The sequence below is a fragment of the Herpailurus yagouaroundi genome, unplaced genomic scaffold (assembly GCF_014898765.1).
Source record: "Herpailurus yagouaroundi ecotype Mexico unplaced genomic scaffold, PumYag 208, whole genome shotgun sequence".
Lineage (NCBI taxonomy): Eukaryota > Metazoa > Chordata > Mammalia > Carnivora > Felidae > Herpailurus > Herpailurus yagouaroundi.
Genome location: NW_024412439.1, coordinates 802,604 through 825,307, shown reverse-complemented (window position 1 = coordinate 825,307; position 22,704 = coordinate 802,604). Strand labels below are relative to the sequence as shown.

The window sequence follows — 22,704 nt, the reverse complement described above, 5'->3', positions numbered from 1 at the left end:
CTGAGAGCCAGAAAGTCAAGAAGCTCAGGCTGGCTGAGCTTCAGCAACTTTCCCTCACCTTGTCTCCTACTTGACCGTACCTCCTGGGGCAGCCCTAGTGTACCTGTCACAGGGGGCCTGGCAGGAAGACCCCAGAGGTGGGACAATCAGGGGTTCCCTGCAAGGGCAGTGGAGGGGGGAGGCCTTCAAGAAAGCCTGGGGACGTGATGGCTGGTTCGCGTCACCCTTCCCAGCAGACCGAAAAGAACAAAAGTGGAGACTCTGACATCACCCCGCCCCCTCCCCACTTGGCTGCTGGGATCTCAGGGACGTGGGGTGAGAGGAGCACAGAGTGGGGGACACTGCTCTGAACTGTGCAGGACAGGAGGGGCTGGAGACCTGGGGGCACAAGGAGGGGACCAGTCAGCGTGGTGGAGGGTCTACTCAGGGGACCACTATGGCCGCCAGCTTCTCCACCTGCCCATCCCTCCTTGGTCCCACGTAGCACCTGCAGCACCCACGGCGATGGGCGGGGAGGCTCCTCAGCCCCCCTCATCAGTGTGGGGGGCAACCCCCCAAGATGTGCAGCTGGGCTCCCAGGGGCCAGACGCCGGAGGACCTCAGGGCAAGGGCTAGAGGTGGCCACTCCTTGAGTGACACGTGAACAGCATTTATTTTCCAGGCCTTCAGCAGACGTTCCAGCCTGCTGACTGTGCTGTGCCCCGAGCAGGGCCCCAGGGCCGGAGGTACAAGAAATCTCGGAGCCGGTCAAAGGCAGGATGGCGTGCGGTGCCTGGAGACGGGCGTGCCCTGGAATTCGGGGTGTCTGCTGAATCCACGGTGGGTCCCTAGGGGAGCGGGGACCAGGCGGGCAGGCAGGGAAGGGGCTGCAGCTCAGAATGAGGGCTCGGGGCCCTCTCACTCCAGAAGCACCTCACTGCTGGCACCCTCGCCGATGGGCCGCAGACCCGGGAGTGGGGACTTCCCTGAGGGGTGGGGGAGGCCTGCTGGACCCTCGGCTCCTTCCGGTCTGGAGCCCCAAGCCCTGAGCAGCCCGGCCGTGGCCTGAGGTCAGCCTGCATCCCCCGGGGGGCACGTGTCTTGTCCAGGGCCCCTGGGCCAGCCCTGCCCCGAGATCAGTTTAAGGCCTGGCAGGGGCTGGGGAAAGGGGGGAGACATGCAGTGGGCCCGGGACATCGGAGAGGGAGCCCCGGGCCAGAACACTAGCTCTCTCCGCCCCCCCCCCCCCCCCCCCCCCCGCCACCCCTCACAGGCCCTGAGGTGGGAGCCCTGAGGCCAGGGGCCCTGCGGAGAAGCCCGGACGGAGCACAGTCCAGCTCAGCGGGGCCGCTTGCTGTCCAGAATGGCCTTCCAGTCGTCTGCCCACGAGTGCAGCCTGCGGCTGGGAGGCTGCAGCTGCAGGTGCCGATTGTGACAGGCCGTGAAGAGGATGTGCTCCCAGCTGGGGGTCGGCTCAGCCCCTGTGGCGGGAAAGCAGCACTTGAGGCCGGCTCCAGGAGGCCCCGGGGCGTCCTCAGCAACAGCGGGCCTCTCTGAGACCCAGCTTCCCCGTCGGTCAAGTGCTGACTGCGCCAGCACCGGCTCACTGGGGGGTTGCAAGGGTTAAATGAGATGGGCCACGAGGAGGAGCACCTGGGACGGCCCCCAGGGGACCCAAAGCAAACGGTGGCTTCCGTGGTGGTGGTGATGGTGGTGGTCGTTCTCACCACGGCCGCCCTCAGAGCTGAGCCCTGCTGACGCCCTGCCCTTCCCCTCCCTCGTGCTTGGCCTTCCCTCACTGGCCAGTGCCGGCTTCGCAGCTTCCCACCTGCCGACCGTGGATAACCTTCGATCCCTCAGGTCCACCTGCCCACACCAGCACTCTGGTGCCGATCCTGTCCCCCGGGTTACAGCCTGACTCCCCGGCTCCTCCTGCACAGGCCTCCCCCCTGCTCCCCGTGGTCGGAGACAGAAGCTGGGCGGGGCTCCGTGCCCCCCATGTGCCCTGACTCTCCTTGTGGAAGCACGTGGCTTGGGAGGTCAGGGGTGGGCACACGCATGAAGCCCACTCTCTGGACACACTGTGACCCGTGTGGAGATAGATGGGTGTGTTTCCCGAGCCAGCTCCGAAGGCCATTAGGGAAGCGATATTCTGTATTCTCCCACTGAGGTGACCAAAAGAATAGGCGTTAACTCTGAAAGCCCTGACGGCTACCAGGGGAGCCTGACCGAGTACAAAGGCAAAGCAGAGCAGTCAGGAGATAAAAGAAACCGAATTCTGACTGGTGTTTGAGTTCCTAGATTTACCGCAGCAGAAGCCTTCCTACCCAGTTAGGTGCGCTGATGAATTTCCCCTCTCCCCTCGAAGGTGGTATAGGGTTTGTTTGTTTGTTTGTTGGGAGGGAGGGAGGGAGGGAGGCACCCATCAGCAAAAGGGACAAATACAGCTCCTTCAACTAGACACATTATGCTCTTCTGTTTTCCAGCAGGTTCACTCCACATTGCCCTTGGGGGAAAAAAACGGCCTTGTTGCTAAAAACAAATGTTTGGGGGCCGGCCTGGTCCTCGTTTTACATGAGGTAAAAAGGGACTCATCCGACGAGTTACCCCAGGAGCTGAGACCTGCTTCTCCCGACTCCCAGGGGCACCCCTTCCAAGGCCAGATGCTGCCGGATGCTGAGAATAACCTTGCCTTCCCGGTAGGGGAGCACTGGAGGCTGAAGGCCTAATACACATCTGGTGATTAAGTGGGGACCACTCAGGACAGGGGCCGTGAGGCCAGCCCTGCATGCTGTCGGTCCCAGTGGCTCCCAGCTCTCCACACTTGCTCCTCACCTGCGGCAGGCCACTTGCCTGTGATGTCTGGCCGGTCATCTATGAGAAGGTCGGCAGAGACCACGGTCTTGTCTGTGGCCAGCACAATCTGATCCAGAAAGTCGGGGCCAAAGTGCTTCTCCACCCAGGCATACTGGAACACAAACAGGGAGGGGGAGAGGAAGGGGCCGTCAGGCCTGGGCACAGACACGGCTGGGGCACAGCCAGGCTTCTTCCAGGAGGAAGGGCCGCCACCAAGATGTGATGATCCCAGTGGCGGCAGAGGAAACATACTCAAGGAGATGGTGGGACTTGTCCATGTCCCCACAGCTAGAAAGTGGCAGAACCCTGGCTCAAACCCAGGCTGCCCTCACCCCGGCTCCAAGCCCGCACATGCCTGGCCTACTCAACCCAACACGCATGCTATGAAGGCCTCCTACACCTTTTATTTTTAATGTTTATTTATTTTTGAGGGGGCGGTGCAGAGAGAGAGGGAGACAGAGGATTCGAAGCAGGCTCTGTGCTGACAGCAGGGAGCCCAACGCAGGGCTCGAACTCATGAACCACGAGACCATGACCTGAGCCGAAGTCGGACACTCAACCGACTGAGTCACCCAGACGGCCTGTCACCACCCATCATCTTTTTAAAAAAAATTTTTTTTAATGTTTATTTATGTCTGAGAGAGAGAGAGCATGAGCAGGGGAGATGGGAAAGTGGAGGTAATGGGAGTATTACCTCACGGGACTCCTTTGGGGATTAAATGGGACAATGTACGTAAAAGTCTTAGCACAGTGCCTGGCACACAGAAAGTGCTCGTACAAGGCAGCTGGACAAAGGGTGCCACTGCTGGTCTCATCTCTCCTCTCCTGTGGTTCTGATGTGTCTGAGCTGCGGGACTTAAACCATTTAAGCTTCTAAGACCTGTGTCTTTGCAGTGTGGTTATGATCACATTAAATCTGCGTAGGACACAGAGTAATGCCTGACACGTAGCAAGTAGTTAATAGATGTTACTTTAGTTAAACGTTGAGCGCCCTGCATTATATGTAAAAAAAGCTACTAGAATAAAGAAGTTTAGCAAGATGGCAGGATACTAGGTCAATACGCAAAAATCACTTGTATTTCTATACCTTTGGATATTGAAACAAAAGAAACAATACCTTTACAATAGCGCCAAAAAGAAACATGAAACAGATTGACTCTACTCTTAGAAATAGTTTAGATGGTAAATTTTTTATTTATTTATTTATTTATTTATTTTTTTTTTGAGACAGAGAGAGACGGAGCACGAGCAGGGGAGGGGCAGACAGAGAGGGAGACAGAATCAGAAGCAGGCTCCAGGCTTCGAGTTGTCAGCACAGAGCCTGACGCGGGGCTCGAACTCACGGACCGGGAGATCGTGACCTGAGCCGAAGTCGGACGCTTAACCGACTGAGCCACCCAGGCGCCCCTCAGATGGTAAATTTTATGTTATGTGCACTTTACCACAATCTCCAAACATTTTTAAAAAAATACTTTAAAAATAAGGACAGGCTTGGGCGCCTGGGTGGCTCAGTCGGTTAAACGTCCGACTTCGGCTCAGGTCACGATCTCACGGTCCATGAGTTCAAGCCCCGTGTCAGGCTCTGTGCTGACAGCTCAGAGCCTGGAGCCTGCTTCGGATTCTGTGTCTCCCTCTCTCTCTGCCCCTCCCCTGCTTGTGCTCTGTCTCTGTCTCTGTCTCTCTCAAAAATAAATAAACATTTAAAAAATCTTTAAAAAAATAAGGGCAGGCTTTATGCAAAAAAAAAAAAAAAAAAGCACAAAAACGAAAAAAGCAAAATAGGAATAAATTTAACAAAATGTGTGCAAGACCTATATGCTGAAAAAATACAAAATATTCCTGAAGGAAATTTCAAAGATCTAAAGAAATTGTCATTTTGTATGAATGACATATGTATGAATGTTCATGGCTCAGCAGATTCAATGTCATTAGCCTCCACTGACAAGATGCAATTCAATCAAATTCCCACCAGGCTTTTTGTAGAAATTGACAGCTGGTTCTAAAATGTATAGAGAAATACAAAGGACCTAGAACAGCCGACAGTTTTTTAAATGAATAAAGTTGGAGAACTCACATCGTTTTCAAGAGTTACTCTAAAACGACAGTAACCAAGAGTGATATTCACATGAGGATAGACATTTAGATCAAAGAGACAGAATATATTTAAGAAACACACCCAAAGGTACCATGGTAATTCAACAGAGGAACAGCTGGGCATCCACGGGCCAAAAAAAGAAAAAAACAAAACAAAAAACAACCCGACACACAAAAACTTTTATTTTTAACTCCTACCATATATAAAAAGTAACTTGACATGGGCCATAACCTAAATATAAAACCTAAAATTATAAACACTGCTCTTCCAAAGCCACAGTTAAGGAAAGGAAAAGACAAGCCACACACTGGCAGAAAATATTTGTAAAATCCGCTATCTGATAAAGGACTTGTATGTAGAATATACAAAGAATTTTCACAACTCAGACGAAGACACAAACAGCCCAAGAAAAATCAGTCACTTGGGGTGCCTGGGTGGCTCAGTTGGTTGAGTGTCCGACTTCGGCTCAGGTCATGATCTCGCGGTCCGTGAGTTCGAGCCCCGTGTCGGGCTCTGTGCTGATGGCTCAGAGCCTGGAGCCTGCTTGGGATTCTGTGTCTCCCTCTGTCTGCCCCTCCCCCCTCATGCTCTGTCTCCCTCTCTCTCTCTGTCAAAAATAAATAAACATTAAAAAAAATTTTTTTTAAATGTAGACACTTTATCAAAGAAGGTATACAGAGGTCAAATAGGCACAGAAGAGATGCTCAACATCGTTAGTCATTAGGGAAACACAGATCCAGACTGCAGAGACAGATAACTAGGAACCTACTAAAACAGCTGAAATTTTAAAATATTGAGGGGTGCCTGGGTGGCTTGGTCGGTTAAGCCTCTGACCCTTGGTTTCGGCTCAGGTCACGATCTCATGGTTTGTGGGTTCGAGCCCCACATTGGGCTCTGTGCTGACAGCACAGAGCCTGCTTGGGATTCTCTCTCTCCCTCTCTACCTGCCCCTCCCTGGCTCACGTTCATGTTCTTTAAATAAATAAGTAAACACACAAACAAACTTTAAAGAAGTGAAACACACACCCACCATACAACCCAGCCAATCCTACTCTCGGTATCTGCCCTGGAGAAATGAAAGCATATGTCCACCCAAAGATGTGGACATGAATGTTTACAGGAAATTTATTCACAACAGCCAAAAGCTACGAATATCCCAAATGTCCATCAACTGGCACATGGATAAACAAATGACGATCCAGCCATAGAGCAGAAATATGTTCAGCAACAGACAGGAATAAAGTCCTGATGCATGCAACAGCATCAGTGAATCTCAGAAGTATTATGCCTTTACTTTTTTTAAATGTTTATTTTTGTTTTTGAGAGAGAGAGAGAGAGAGAGAGAGAGAGAGAGAGAGAGACAAAGTGTGAGTGGGGGAGGGCCAGAGAGAGAGGGAGACACAGAATCCCAAGCAGGCTCCAGGCTCCGAGCTGTTAGCACAGAACCCGACGCGTGGCTCAAACTCATAAACCTCAAGATCATGACCTGAGCCGAAGTCGGATGCTTAACCGGCTGAGCCACCCAGGGCGCCCCTCAAAAGTATTATGCCTTCAAATGAAAGCCAGACACAAACATTGTATGAGTCCCTACTATACGACTTTCCATAAAAGGCAAAACTGTAGGAACGGACACATCAGTAGTTCACTCCTACCAACAATACCCAGGGAGGGAAAGGGCAGGGAAAAGGGACTGACTGAAAGGGACACAAAGACACACTATTTTTTTTTTTTTAATTTATTTTTTAGAGCACTTTTAGGTTCACGGAAAAATTGAGCACAAAGTACAGAGAGTTCCCATATAATTCCTGTCCCCAAATATGCACAACTTCCCCCATTGTTCACATCCTGCAACAGAGGGGGGCATTTGTTATATTCAGTGAACCTATGTTGACACATCGCTATCACCCAAAGTCCATATTTTATGTGAGGGTTCCCTCTTGGTGTTGTACATTGTATGGACTTGGACAGATATATAATGACCTGTACCTGCCATGAATAATTTCACTGCCTGAAAATCTGCTCTCCATCTATTCATCCCTCCCTCCCCACTGATCTTTTTACTGCTTCCATAATTGTGCCTTTTCCAGAATGTCATATAATTGGAATCCTCTGCTATTTCGGCCTCTTCAGATTGGCTTCTTTCACTCGTAACATGCATTTAGGTTCCTCCATGTCTTTTCATGGCTTGACGGTTCATTTCTTTTCAGGGCTGAAAATATTTCATTGCCTGGGTGTACCGTAGCTTATTATCCATTCACCTACTGTAGGATATCTTGGTGGCTTCCAAGTTTTGGCTATCACGGATAAGGCTTCTATACACATCTGCACACAGGTGTTTCCGTGGACTCAAGTTTTTAACTTGTTTAGACAAATACCGCAGACTGTGATTAGTGGATCATACAGTGAGAGTGTGTTTACTTGTGTAAGGATGTGCCCGACTGTGTTCTCCAAGTGGCTGCCCCATTTTGTGTTCCCACCAGCAATGAACGAGAGCTGCTGCTGTTCCACATCTCCTCCAGCATTTGGTGTTGTCAGCGTCCTGGATTTTGGCCATTCTAACAGGTGCATAGTAGCATCTCACTGTTGTTTTAATGTGCGGTTCCCTAATGGCAAAGGATATTGAGCACACTTTCATGTGCTTATTTGCTGAGTGTAAATCCTCTTTGATGTGGTGTCTGTTTAGGTCTTAAACCCATTTTTTAAAGTTTTCTTTTTTAAAAAAAATGTTTATTTATTTATCTTGAGAGAGAGAGAGAGAGAGAGAGAGAGCGAGCGTGCTAGTGGGGGGAGAGGAGCGCAGAGAGGGGAACAGAAAATTCCAAGCAGGCTCCACGCTCAGCACAGAGTCAGATGCAGGGCTCGATCCCACAACCCTGGGATCATGACCTGAGCTGAAATCAAGAGTCAGATGCTTAACCGACTGAGCCACCCAGGTGCCCCAAGACCATTTTTTAATCAGGCTACCCACTTGCTTATTGTTGAGTTTTCAGAATGCTTTATGTATCTTAGAGAACAGACCCATATCAGTTATGTCTTCTGCAAATATTTTCTCTCAGTCTGTGGCCTGTCTTCTCATTCTCTTGACAATATCTTTTGCAGAGCAGAAGTCTTTCATTTTAACGAAGCTCAGCTTAACCAACCATTTCTTTCATGAATCGTTCCTTCGGTGTTGTATTTAAAAAGTCCAAGGTTGTATTTCAAAAGACCTATCCAAGGTCGTCTAGATTTTCTCCGAGGTTATTTATATTCCAAGAGTTTTGCAGATTTAAATTCTACATTTAGAGCTCTAATCTATTCTGATTTCTGTGAAGGGTGTAAAGTCTAGGTACAGCTTTCTTCCCCCTGTGGGTGTCCAGCTGTTCCCGCACCATTTGCTGAAACGTCTACCTTTGCACCACAGTACTGCCTTTGCTGTTTTGACAAAAATCAGTTGGCTACATTCATGGCTCTATTTCTGGGCTCTCCGTTCTGTTCCACTGATCTATGTGTCTCTCCTTCCATCAGTACCATTTTGTCTCAATTCCTGTATCTTTATAGTAAATCTTTAAAAAAATTTTTTAATGGGTATTCCTTTTTGATGAGTGAGAGAGACAGAGCGGGAGTAGGGGAGGGGCAGAGAGAGAGGGAGACGCAGGATCCAAAGCAGGCTCCAGGCTCTGAGCTGTCAGCGCAGGGCCTGACGCGGGGCTCGAACTCAGGAGTTCATGACCGGAGCCGAGGTCAGACACTTAACCAACGGAGCCACCCAGGAGCCCCCCTTTAAAAAAATTTTTTTTTTAAACATTAGCTTTTTAAATTTTATTTGTTTGCACTAAAACAAACAGTTCATCCATTTCTCCCATCCCCCACCTCTTACAACCACGGACTTGCTCTCTGCATTTATGAGCTTGGGTTGTTTTGTTTGTTTGTTTGTTTTCAGATTCCACATATGAGACAGATCATACAGTATTTGTTTCTGTCTGTCTGACTTATTTCTCTCAGCATAATGCCCCCAAGGTCCATCCATGTTGTCACAAATGGCAAGATTTTCTATGACTGAGTCATTTCATTGTGTATAATAACTAAATTTCTTTATCCATTTATCCATCAACGGACACTTAGGTTGTTTCCACATCTCGGCTATTGTAAATAATACTGCAATGAACAAAGGGGTGCATATATGTTTTCAAATTACTGTTTTTGTTTTCTCTGAATAAATACCCGGAAGTAAAGTTGCAGGATCACTCGGTAGTTTTGTTTTTCATCTCTTGAGGAATCTTCATTCTGCTTTCCTGAGTGGTTGTACCAATTTGCATTCCCACCAACTGTGCACAAGGGCTCCCTTTTCTCTACATTTCTCGCCAACACTTACTATTGCTGGTCTTTTTGGCAACAGCCAATGTAGCAGGTGTGAGATGACACCTCACTGCGGTTTTGATTTGCATTCCCCTGATAATTAATCATGTTGAGCATCTTTGCACGCACCTGTTGGCCATGTGTGTATCTTCTTTGGAAAATGCCTTTTCAGATCTTTTGCCCATTTTTTAATCAGATTGTTTGGTTTGGGGTTTTTTTTTTTTTTCTTATGGAGTTGTATGAGTTCTTTATATATTTTAGATATCATTTTTGCAATTATTTTCTTTCATTCAGGAGGTTGCCTTTTCATTTTGTTGATGGTTTCCTTTGTTGTGCAGAAGCTTTTTAGTTTGATGTAGTTATCACTTGTTTATTTTTGCTTTTGTTGCCTTTGTCTTGGTGCCAGATTCAAATCACTGCCAAGATGTATGTCAAGGGGTTAACCGCCTATTTTTCTTCTGTTTTAAGGTTTCAAGTCATATAGTACGGTCTTTAATCCATTTTGAGTTAATTTTTGTGTGTGCTGTAAGACAGTGGTCTAGTTTCATTCTTTTGCACGTGGCTGTCCAACTTTCCCACCATTTCTTGGAGGCTGTCCTTTCTCCATTATCTATCCTTGACTCCTTTGTCCTAAATTAATTGACCACACATGCATGGGTTTATTTCTGGGCTCTTTATTCTGTTTCATTGATCTAGGTGTCCGTTTTATGTCAAGACTATACTGTTTTGATTACTATAGCTTTGCAACATCGCTTGAAATCAGGGAGCGTGACACTTCCAGCTTTGTTCTTCTTTCTCAAGAGTGCCGTGGCCATTGGGGTCATTTGTGGCTCCAAATTTTTGGATTGTTTGTTCTAGTTCTGTGGAAAAATACCAATGGTTTTGTGTGTTTTTTTTTTTATAGCAATTGTACTGAATCTGTAGATTATTTTTGGATAGTATGAATATATATTTTTTAAGTTTATTCATTTATTTTGAGAGAGATAGCATGAGTGGGGGAGGGGCAGAGAGAGAAGGAGAGAGAATGCCAAGTAGGCCCCACACTGCCAGCACAGAGCCTGCTGTAGGGCTCGAACACACAAAACCATGAGATCATGACCTAAAGGCCCAAACCAAGAGTCAAGACGCTTAACCAACTGAGCCACCCAGCGCCCCTGGATAATATGAAAAAAAAATTTTTTTAAAGGAAATTCTTTTTTTTTTTTAATGTTTATTTATTTTTGAGACAGAGAGAGACAGAATGCAAGTGGGGGAGGGGCAGAGAGAGAGGGAGACACAGAATCTGAAACAGGCTCCAGGCTCTGAGCGGTCAGCACAGAGCCTGACGCGGGGCTCTAACCCACGAACTGTGAGATCATGACCTGAGCCGAAGTCGGACGCTCAACTGACTGAGCCACCCAGGCGCCCCAATATGAAAATTTTTTAAATATGAATTCTTCCAATTCATGAGTACAAAATATCTTGACATTTATTTGTATCTTCTTCAATTTCTTTCATTAAGGTCTTATAGTTTTTAATATACAGGTCTTTCACCTCCTTGGATCAATTTATTCCAAGGTATTTTATTATTTTTGATGCAATTATGAATGAAATTTTCTTAATTTCTCTGACAGTTCATTACTAATGTAAAGAAATACAACAGACTTTTGTGTAGGATTTTGTATCCTGTAACTTTACTAAATTTGTTTATTAGTTCCAACAGTTTTTTGGTGGAGTCTTTAAGGTTTTCTATATATAATATCATGTCATCTACAAACAGGGACAGTTTTACTTCTTTCTTTCCAATTTTTTTTTTCTTGCCTAATTGCTGTGGCTAGGACATCCAATATTATGTTGAATAAAAATCCTGTCTTGTTCCTGCTCTTAGAGGAAAAGCTTTCAGCTGTTCACCATTGAGTAGAGTATTTGCCGTGAATTTGTCATAATGACCTTTATTATGTTAAGGTACATTCCCTCTACATCTGCTTTGTTGAGAGTTTTTATTAAAATGGATATTGAATTTTGTCAAATGCTTTTCTGCATCTAGTGGGATGATCATATAATTTTTATCTATTTTGTTAATGTAGCACATCACTTAGTTGATTTGCATACATTGAGCCATCCTTACACTCCTGGAACAAATCCCACTTGATCATGGCATATGATCCTTTAAATGTATTGTTGAAATCAGTTTGCTAGTATTTTATTGAGGAATTCTGCATCTGCATTAATCAGGGATATTGACCTCAAATTTTCTTTTGTGTGGCATTCTTGTCTGGTTTTGGGATCAGCGTAATGCTGGTCTCATAAATGCGTTTCAGAGTCCCTCCACTCCCCTTCCATTTTGGGGAAGAATTTGAGAAGGGTTGGGATTAATTTTTCTTTGAATGTTCGGCAAGATTCACCAGTGAAGTCGTCTGGTCATGGACATTTGTTCACTGGCAGGTTTTTGGTTACTGACTCATTCTCCTTGGTAGTAACTGAGCTGTTCGGATTTTCTATTTCATCGTGATTTAGTCTTGGAAGGTTGTGTTTCTCAGAATCTATCCATTTCTTCTACTGTTGTCCAATTTGGTGGCATATAATCATTCTCAGCGGTCTCTTATCCTTTGTATTTCTGTGGTATCAGTTGTGACAACTCTTTCATTGCTGGTTTTATTTGAGACCTCTCTTTTTTCTAGCACATTATTTTCTGTATTGTAAAAGGCTGTGTCCTTTTTATTTTGCTTCACAGTCGTTTTTATATATAATTTACATACCATAAAATTCAGCAATTTTGAGTATACATTTCAGTGGGTTTGCTTTAGTAATCCACTATGTTGTGCGACCATTGCCCATATAATTCCAGAATGTTTCCATCATCCTCCCAAAAAAACCCTATGCCAATTACCAGGAACAGCCAATTTTTTTTTATAAATAGTAGCTGGGGCCAAAACATAGCAGGAGCCCCAGTTTGAGACTCTCCTAGGTAGCACAGGAGGTGGGAGGTACCACCAGAGAAAGTTCCTGAAATGTTGGCAGTATGACTCTCACTGCTCCTAAAAGAAATTATGGTTTATTTTGGCGGCAAATGATGTGCTTTTAGTGTAAGTCTTACAGGAGGTTTAAGTTCTGGGAGCAGTTGGACAATTTTGGTGTGAAATATGTGAAGAAATTTCATTCATTACCTTCTGAAGTTCAAAACTTGGCCGACATTTTTTATTTGAGTTCAAGTGAAGAGGCTCACTTATGGGGTGGAAATGTTTAACATTTATTCTTAAAATCAAACACAGAATCTAGCAGACATATCAGCTGGAGACCAGACTTCACATGAAAAGCACGTGTCCCATTGTTACGTCCAAGCATCTCACTTAATCCCACTTGTGATCGGAATACGGAAAAGTAACAGTAAAATATCATGCTTGAGCATGAAGCATTTACCGTAGATTGTTTTTAAATCTCTTCGGGGGGGGGGGGAACCCAAGTAATAACGTGCTAAGTTCTGAATCAGGTGGAATTAGAAAAGGGGGTCAGCATAGCACAGGTACAGAGCACAGGCCCTGGAGTCAGACTGCCCAAACCTGACTCGCCATTTCTCGATGCTGACCTTGGGCAGGTGACTTAACCTCTCTGTGCCTCAGTTCCCTCATCTGTAGAATGGGGATAATACCAATACCTACTTCAAAAGGCTATTATGAAGGTTAATGGGTATTGCAGGTGAAGCCCTTGCCTGCATGTACATCTGGGTGTAAAATGTCAGCACGGTCGAGCCAGAAAGAAGGTTCTGGTTCTGATAACCTGAATGGCACCTAACTCTGACGCCCTAAGTATGATAAAGAAGCTGACCTCTTAGCAATTGGGTTTCCTTCCTTTGATTGGGTCTCGAGGGGAATCAACTAAGGAGAAAAACTCCCACTTCTGCTGCCAAAGGCTGATGCTGTCTGGGGGCAGGTGCGGAGGGAAAAACTCTGTGAGAGGTCCAGGTCGTGGGCACCCACCGGGGCTGCCATGAGGGCAAAACATCCATCCTCAGTTGACGTCCTGAGACAGGACATCACTCCACCGCAGGCACCAGCAGAAGAATCAGCAGCAGCCGCCTGCCCCCAGCCTCAGCTGGCCAAGGACAGAGGGTCCGTCTACTAGGGATGGGAGGGCACACGGACGGTGGGAGGGGAGGTGGCTACAGCTACTTTCATCTCTTTGCAAGACACAGTCAGTCCGCCTTCCCCTCTGGCTGCCGGTGGGGGCGGGGCGGGGGGGGAGGAGGTGACAATGTAGCTGAACGGTGACAGACTGACAGACGGCTGGGAGATGAGCTTGCACCCCAGCCTGATCCCAAGCCCACATCCCAGCCAGGCCCCAAGGCCACCAGCCAACACAACTCACCCAAAGTTCCTCAAACATACCCTGCATTTTCCTGTCTTCATGTCTTTGTTCAGTACTCCACTCCCTCCACTGACCGACCCTCTGTGGCCCGGCCTGGCCCCTGCCTGACACCAGCACAGCGCCAACCGTGTGACCCTCCCTCCCTGTGGTGCGGGTCATGGTAGACCCTCCTTGTGGGAGCCAGGAATTCTATCTCCTGGAATCTATCCTGTGGACACAATCATGTGAAGATTTATTTACAAGATGACTTTGGCTATTAGCAATCATGTTTTTCCAAGAATACTTGGTGACAGAACAAAGGCTAAAACTACGTTAAGTGGAAAGAGGATGATAAACCACAGGAGATTTAAGTTTTGTTAAAATACATGTATTATATTTAATATGCATCAAAGAGAGGGCGCCTGGGTGGCTCAGTTGGTTAAGCATTTGACCTCGACTCAGGTCATGATCTCACGGTTTGTGGGTTCGAGCCCCGCGTCGGGCTCTGTGCTGACAACTGGGAGCCTGGAGCCTGTTTTGGATTCTGTGTCTCCCTCTCTCTGCCCCACCCCTGCTCTCTCTCTCTCTCTCTCTCTCTCTCTCTCTCTCTCAAAAATAAACGTAAAAAAATTAATACGCATCAAAGAGAAACTGGAAAGAAACACCTCAACATATTAATAGTGTTTTCATCACAGGTAGCAGTTGTATAGCCAGGGTTTTGTTATTTTTTCCCTTTGTTTGGTCAGGGCATCCGCTGCCCACTATTACTGAGCCCCTTCCTCTGATAACAGCACCTCACTTTTTGTCTTCAAAGACCCCTGGCCTTGATGGGATGTCAGTCAGGATGCCCACCGTCCCCTGACCAAGGGCGGGGGGCGTGACCTGAGCTCAGCCGGTAAGCCTCCCTCCTGGGAACGGGAATCTTGGGCAAACACACCCACGGACAGAGAACGAATGGGGCTGTGGTCTTTGCGAGCACAACTCCTTGGAGAGACCCCCTGCTGGCTCTGGCTCCCCAGCGGCTTGTCGACGGGCTGCTCCTTCAGATCCTCCGGTGGTTCTCTGAGCAAAGCAACAGCCTCCTAATAAACCCTATTTTTCTTCAAGTTAGCGGCACACCGTTGATGTCGCTTGCAACGAAGGAGCCCCAAGTGGTATCATCTGTGTTCACTGGACTCTGAGCCCTCTGCAGTGCGCAGGCGCTGCGGGTGGGAGCAGCTGAGGGCGCGGGCTCTGGGACGCACGGCTCTGGACCAAGCCCCGCTGCCTGTGCGATCACCAGGCTCAGGGACGAGCTGCCTCGCCTCTCTCAGCCTCCCTCTTTGTCCCTCACATCAGAGGAGCACCCTGTTTCACAGGGAGCTGCCGTACTGATAATAAAAGTACAGTGCCTGGCATAGCTAAGGCGTCAGATAAATGGCAAACATGGTTACTGGAATGTGTTTGATGAGTGCCTGTTGAATCCATGCATCCGACAACAAACACTGAGTGCTGTCAGCGTGCCAGGCACTGGGACCAAAAGTGAGCAAGACAGACACAGTCGCTGCCCTCATGGGGCTTGCAGTCTAACGGGGAGACAGATAACAAGACACAGACGAAGACGTAAACCCCTTGCAAGTGTCTATACAGGAAACAAGGGGCTGAGGGACGGAACAGCAAGGCAGGGAAAGAACAAACTTTTAGATACGGGCAGGAAACGGGGTTGGGGGGGCGGCTGAGTGAGGCCTCAGGGAGGAGGAAGAACCAGGCACGCAGACGGCCCAGCATGTTTAAGGGCACGCGCCAAGAACACCGGGCCTGCTTGAGAAATAGGAACACGGAGCATCCATTGAGAACGGAGGATCAGGAACTTAGGATGGCAGGAGAGACGGCTCGGGGGGCCTTGCAGGTTATGATGAGGAGTTTGTGTGTGTGCGTGCGTGTATTTTAAAATTCCATTTTAAGCGCGGTGGAAAACTACTGAAAGGTTTTACCGCGTGGGACTCGCATGATCTACTTTGTAGAACCGTGTGGAACTGAAACGAGCAGGCAGTACGGACGGCTCTTTTGGCGGTTCTGGGAAGAGAAGCTAAGGTGGTGTGACGGAGAGAGAAGCAGGCGGATGCCAGGACCCCGAACGGGAAATGCAACTTGCTGATGCCCTGGGCGTGGGGGGTAAGAAGGGCATCACCAAGATGGCTCTGTGGCTCTCAGACTCAGAGGCTGGCGGACGATGCCAGTTTACTGAGAGGGACAGACAAACATGAAATGGGGACATCAGGAGCCCGGGGGCATCAGGTTTGAGTTATCCAGAGCTCAGAGGGCGGTCTTGGGCTGAAGCCGTAAGGTGGGAGGGTGGGCACCAAGATGGAGCTTGAGTCCACAGGAACGCAGGCATGGCTGCCATTTTCTCAGTCTTACTCCACTAAGCACCAGGCAATCACCCTGACCACCCACTACAAGCACAGTTGAAATAGTTACTCTGGCCCAGGGACTCACCCCCGCGGGTGCACCTGGTGGACTTGTTAAAACACACTGGGCCGCTCCCAGAGCTTCCGACTCAGAAGGTCACAGGAAGGGCTGGAAAACGTCCACTTCTACCAAACGTCTGGGGGATGCAGATCCCGCCGGTCTGGGGACCTGACTTCGGATCATTGCTCTGCTAGAAGCAGCGGGCCAGGCCTTCAGTCCTAACTCCACACTTACTGATGGCAGGTCCTTAGCTCCCTTGAGTTTAGCGCAACTCATGTTAAAAGTCGGAGGGTATGGGGCGCCTGGGTGGCGCAGTCGGTTAAGCGTCCGACTTCAGCCAGGTCACGATCTCGCAGTCCGTGAGTTCGAGCCCCGCGTCGGGCTCTGGGCTGGTGGCTCGGAGCCTGGAGCCTGTTTCCGATTCTGTGTCTCCCTCTCTCTCTGCCCCTCCCCCGTTCATGCTCTGTCTCTCTCTGTCCCAAAAATAAATAAAAACGTTGAAAAAAAAAATTAAAAAAAAAAAAAAAAGTCGGAGGGTAACCAGGGAATGGGTGAGGAGCACGGAATGCAATGGTGACCGCCAAGTGCCTCGCCTAATGCCACCGTTCCCTGCTCAGCAAGGGTGAGTTCCCATTGCACTTAACGCACACCCAAGGCACTCAGTGTCGTGCGGACTGTGTATGTTTGGTTCCTAACACAGAGTTGGAGAGAGGAGAGACTGTGTGGGACACTTGAGAAAATTCCGTGCCGAGCAATCCCCCAGGGTGGGGGGGGGCCGTGTTCTGGGCGCCCAGTCCCGCCTTCCTGGACTTGGGAGGCTGCCCCCACTTCCCGTGAACCCACCTGTGGGAGGAGTGCCCACCTCCCGGGCAACACACCTTTCCTGTGGGTTTGGTACCACAGGTTCTCAATTTCCAGAAAAGCCCCAGCGTTACGTCATTCCAGTTCTTTCCATTAAAGACGACATGAGCATGTGTAGCAAGACGCCATGTAACCGCCTCACCTTTGTAAGACTTTTGTGTGAACAGAGTCAGGCGCCCCAGTATTTGGGTGGGGGTTGCCTCCACGGCCTCCCCTGGCACGTTTCTCTCGTCTCACCCTTCACAAATGATGCTTCCCTAACATGGGGGTGGTCGGCCTCCCCAGAGAACCTGGCACCCTCCCCAGGGTCCACGCAGAGAACGTGCTGGAATTTCAGACTGGTGCTAGAGAAGATCTTTGGGAGAGGAGACGCTGGCACGGACAGGAGGGAGGGATGGGAGAAGAGGCAGACACGAGGCCGCCCGAGCTCCCGAAGGCGGTGCGGTGAGGGCCGTGCCTTCCCCCGGGGGGTACTGAGTGCCAGCACCCCTTACCCGCGGCACCACGGGGTAAAGGTGAGAAGAGGCAAAGCACCAGGCCCTCCAAGCAAGCTGCACATCTTACCTTCTCGTAGGGACAGTACTTGTACATCTTGATGGGGCTCGTGCAGATGAAGACATCAGTGCTGCGACAAGAGGAAGGAGAGTCAGCCTGAGCACCCACGTCTCCGCGGCCTTCGTCACCCCCGCCCTCCTGCTCTGCGGGCGTCAGGCCCTCACGGGTCTGCACCCGTCACCTGGAGCCGGAAAACCCACTGCCCTGCATTGCTGTCCAAGCCAGAGACATCTGCTCTGTCCCACAGCCCTGAACACCCACGTGCGACATCACCTCCGGCCCCGCGACCAGCTCGGGGACGGGCATCCCACGGACTGTGTATGTTTGGTTCCTAACACGGAGTTGGAGAGAGGAGAGACTGTGTGAGACACTTGAGAAAGCACTTCTGCATGTGGCCGGAGCCAGTTAGCTGGTGAATCTCTTGCCCTCTCGGGGGATCTGAACGGGGAGATGCCGAGAGGAGGAAGCATGAGCGACGAGAGGCCTTCAAAGGATGCAGAGCAAATTACCTGAGGGAGAATCAGGGCCTCATGCCATGCAAAGCAAAGAACCCCGTGAGGGAGGAGCCTTCCGAGGGAGTGTGCCCGCCAAGCCCTCCGTCGGAGGCGACAGAGAGCAGCGGCCCCATCCTCTGGGTCAGGCTAAGCGGCCGGACGATGGCAGGGAGGCCCCTCAAGACGGGCACGGGCTCTGCTGAGGAACACCGCCTCCCCACCGTCTGGCTCTGCTCTGGTGACAGTGGGGAACTGACAGGAAGGGCCTCGTCCCCACGGCCCAGGGGCCCCGACACAGCCATCTGGTCCCAAACAGCCACATAAAGCCGGCATCGAACGAGCCTGGGAAGACTAGGTTTCCTGGCTCCTTTTCTCTTTGGCATATTAGTCCCCCGGGAGTCCGACCGACGTCAGACTGCCAGGTCCCCAGGCAAGAATGCCTGTGCCGTCCAGCGACCCCCGAGGCTCGGCTCTCGTAGCGCTGCCCCTGCCACCCTCACTGTCCCCGCCCGCGTGCAGGGTCCGTCCCGTAGGCACTCAGCCTCTCCTCGAGGTGCGCTCTCACCCCCTGCCCGCACTGAAACCTGGCCTCCCGCGAGGAACCTGCCTCCCCTGCGTGCCTTGCAGCAAAAACTGTTTTTCCCTCACACCCCACGTGCTTCAGAGACACAAGATGAGGAGGCTCTTCCTCGCTTCCAGACCTTTCCTCCTGTTAGAGTGGACGGTCGGTCAGGTTCTAACAGGAGGCCTAGAGGCCAGCAGAGAGGAAGTGCCGGTCAACTGTGAGGAAAAGTCACAGGCGCCGTCCAGGCAGCACCCCGAAGCAAAACCACAAGAAACCGGATCAAACCAGACAGGCCCAAGATGGCTGACAGAGTATCACTAAAATCTCCTCCCTAAGGGAGCCTTGACAGGACCCCCCCACCCCCACCCCTGACCAAATCAGGAAGAAAAAGCAAGTAACCCACAGTCCTGGAAGGGACCGCCCCCTGCTTCCAAGAAATCCCCGACTCAAGGAATGACTATTCCACCCTGCTGCTAACACCTGCCGGTGAAAGGCAGAGACTCAAACCCCCGTGGGCACAGCTCTCTCTTGAGCTCGCCGGGCCTCACCCCTCGAGAGTGTACTTCCGCTTTAATACACCCCCTGGCCTGTACTGCTCATCCGTTGCGTTGTGTCTGTCCTTGAAATCTTTCGGGAGACCAAGAGCCTCCTGCGACACCTTTGGACAGGCTGGGCCGAGGCCTCGGGGCCCCGGGCCTCCCCCGTCCACACAGCAACACTCCTTCAAAATCCCTGACTGGGTGAAGCCTGTGCCCCACGCCTGCTGCCCTTCCCAGCTGCCGTCACCTGCCCAGGGGCCGTCCCTCATCCCCCCCCACTGCCCGAGGGCTCACCGACGTGCCTCCATCCCGCCCCATCAGCCTCCTCAGTGGCCACAACGTGGACACATGCACTGCGCACACACAGTGGACCCAACCCCACCTCCCAGGTCCAGCCTGCACGCCTCCAAAATCCTCCTCTGCCCCACCTCCGACACCCTTCCCACGGCCACACCTGGATTGTGTCCTCACTCTGCCCGCCCCCTGCTGTCCTCCTGGCGGAGGCATCTTCACTCAATGGCAAGACAACAACCCCGAGGCTCAGCACGCTTCTGTCATCCCCGGCCACCGCCCTCCCTCAGATCCCTGTGGCCCCCCTGCCATCTCCCCGCTCGTCCTTCTCTCTCTCCACCAAGGCCCTGAAAGAACCCAACTCTCCGGCTTCTCCCTGCACCCAAGGAGCCCAATGTTGCACCTAATCAGTTTGGCCGTTTTAACCTTAAATTCATGACCACAACCCCAAGGCAGTGGCGCAGGAGCCTGGCAGCCTTTCCCCGCGAGGCCCCGCCGTGTGCTCGTGATTCCGCTCCCCAGGACAGCCACGGCACCACCCCCCTTTCCTCAGACTTCTCGGCCGCAAGACCCCCTGTCTTCCCATCGTGGATTCTAGAAACGTGCCTGTGCCTGAAGTTCCTTCTCTCGCTCAACGGCACGGCACGGGAGGAACAGGCCTGCCTCCCTCCCTCCTCTCAAGGCAAGCCCTTCATTGGTGTCCTGGATTCCATCCCTTTATCTTCACAAGGAGATACTTGCAGCGGCGACACTTTGCAGGGGCCCTGCGACACCCCCTTTCCCTGCGCTCCTCTTCCATACAACTCATTCGAGCGTGTTCTGTTCTCTCCTGTCTTGTAACATACATACACACACGCGCGACCTTGACCACACACCCGCCCCTGTGACCTCCCAGCTCTCTGACCCAATACATCTGCCAGGCGGCCTGCACTTGGTGACCCCACTTCCTCACCTCCGGAGCCTGCTTCAACCCACCCAGCCCGGAGCCCACCCCCTCTGCTCCACAGAAAGGGCCTGTTGTCACCAAGGACCCTCATGTCACCATACTCCACGCACACCCCACTCCCCTCTTGCTCACCAGCGTCCGAGCGGCCGTGCCCTCCTCTGTGACAGCTCCTGCATTGGCATGCCTGCCCCTCGCCGGCCGCCCCAGCATAATCTCCCAGCCTCTCTGCTGGTTCTGACCCTCAGGGGCTCTTTGCCTACACTCCCTGCTCAGTGACGTCATCCAAGGCTTTACACGCCATGTTTATGCTGGTGCCCCCCCACTTTAACTTCATAGTCCAGCCCTCTCCCCCGCGTGCCAGGCTCACATCCTTAATGGTCTACTGAATTATCTCCATGTGGACATCTCGTCAGCATCGCAAACTCGGTTCTTCCAAAACGGAACATGTGGTCCTCCCCGCTCCCCGGACCTGTTCCTTCCCTAGTTAATGGCACTATTATATTCATCTAGCTGCTCAAGAAAAAAATGAAAAATCACGCCTTTTCCTACCCTTCCCCCAGCTCCAATATCCATCCCCAGACCTATGGGGTCTACCTCCAACACGTGTTTCATTCCACCGACTTCCCTCCACGGTCCTCACCCCAGTCCCGAGCCCCGACACCTCTTACTAAGTTACCACAACCACCTCTGATGGTTCCTCAGTTTCCAATTCTGCCCCTGCCAAGCCTTCCTACCCCCATGCCCCGGCCAAGCATCCAGACTGACCTTTTTTTTCCCCCCCCTGAGGGAGACTGTGAGCAGGGCAGGGGGCAGAGGGACGGAGACAGAATCTGAAGCAGGATCCAGTCAGCACAGAGCCCAACGCAGGGCTCAATCCCATGACCCTGGGATCATGACTTGAGTCAAAATCGAGTTGGACGCTTACCCCACTGAGCCATCCAGGTGCCCCCACAGTTAACATTTTGAGGAAACGTTTTCTCTAGTGTTTTCCACAGCAGCTGCACGCCTTTACAATCTGACCAGCGGTGATAAGGGTTCCAAATTCTCCACAGCCTCGGCCACACTTATGATCGTCCTATTTTTTTTTTTTATTATTACGGTCATTCTCGTGGGTACGAAGTGGTATCTCATTACGGTTTTGATTTGCATTTTCCTACAGACGAATGATGTCGGGGCCAATTTTCAGGCCCTCGTTGGCCATTTGCATATCTTCTTTGGAAAACTGCCTGTCCAAACTTAGCGCTCCAAGCCCATGTTTTTAAAATCTAAGTTAAATCCCATCATTGTCTCTTCGACCTGCTCCTCTGCCAGTGTGCCATCCCTCCCACCCACACCACGCTCCCTGAATTCTAGCCACACTGGTCTCCTCTGAGATGTCACTCAAATAAGCAGAATCCTTGCCCATCTCAGGGCCTTTGTACCCTGGCTCCTTACTAAGTAGCTCATTCTTACCACTTAACTCTGAAGTCAAATGTCACCTCCCCAGAGAAACCGTCCCACCCCACCTGAAGCAGTCCCTTCCCCATTTACTCTCAAATATATCGCCTGTTTATTGCCTTCACAAAGCTTATTGCAAACTGAAATTATTTTTCTTTATACTTGTCATCTTCCCCACCATATTGAAAACTCCTTGAGACCTGAGACCTTAGGTTGGGTGTCTTATTTCGTGCTGGCACGGTGCCAGGCACATATGAAGTGACACACAAAATACGTGTTTAGTGAGTGAATGAATACATTGCCTCCTATGCCGGGCTCCGCGATCGTAGGCATGCTCACAACACCGACTCCACCTTTGGTGTCCTCCATCTTGCTCGTGGGCAAGCAATGGCCTCCCTTGGGGGTACGTGTTCCAGGCCCCTTGGAGGTTAATGTATGCCCTGACCGGAATGTAGAAAGGCTTGCTCTCATCTCTGAGATGTTGAGATACCTAGTAGAGATAACATAGTTTCTTCCCCCGTCTTCTGGTACCCAGATGGCGCCATGAGGTCTGTCAAGCGTTAGTCCCTCTGACCTCACCACAGTGCTCTCTGCCATCTCTTCCCTCTAGAAAATCTACGGCCTCACGTCAGGACTTGGCAGAGAATGGTTGTGCAGTTCTGGATCACTGCTCACCTGATCGCCCCATCAGAGTCATCCTGAATTGAAACTGTGTAAACTGTACAGAGTCCCCAGAAAACTGTATGTTTTCTGGTCTCAAAGCGCCTTCTCAGTTTGGAGGACGCTTTACTGTCCCTCTTTCACCTTCTAACAATGGGTATTGAAAGTCATGGCTAAACACAGGCGCGAGCGGGGCACCTGGGTGGCTCAGTCGGTTAAGTGTCCGACTTCGGCTCAGGTCACGATCTCGCGGTCTGTGAGTTCGAGCCCCGCGTCGGGCTCTGTGCTGACGGCTCGGAGCCTGGAGCCTGCTTCAG

General features: G+C 50.6%; 1 protein-coding gene across 1 annotated transcript in view; it reads right to left on the bottom strand.

Annotated features, from left to right (window-relative positions):
- Positions 1–612: 612 nt before the first annotated feature.
- The window catches only part of NT5M (5',3'-nucleotidase, mitochondrial), a gene marked incomplete at its 5' end in the record, with an annotated part of 32,923 nt that continues 10,831 nt past the window's right edge, over positions 613–22,704 (bottom strand). Inside the window, 3 exons of the mRNA XM_040452925.1 lie at positions 613–1,460; positions 2,815–2,947; positions 17,465–17,525. Coding sequence (XP_040308859.1) covers positions 1,318–1,460; positions 2,815–2,947; positions 17,465–17,525 — 337 coding nt within the window. The remainder of the gene's footprint in view (positions 1,461–2,814; positions 2,948–17,464; positions 17,526–22,704) is intronic.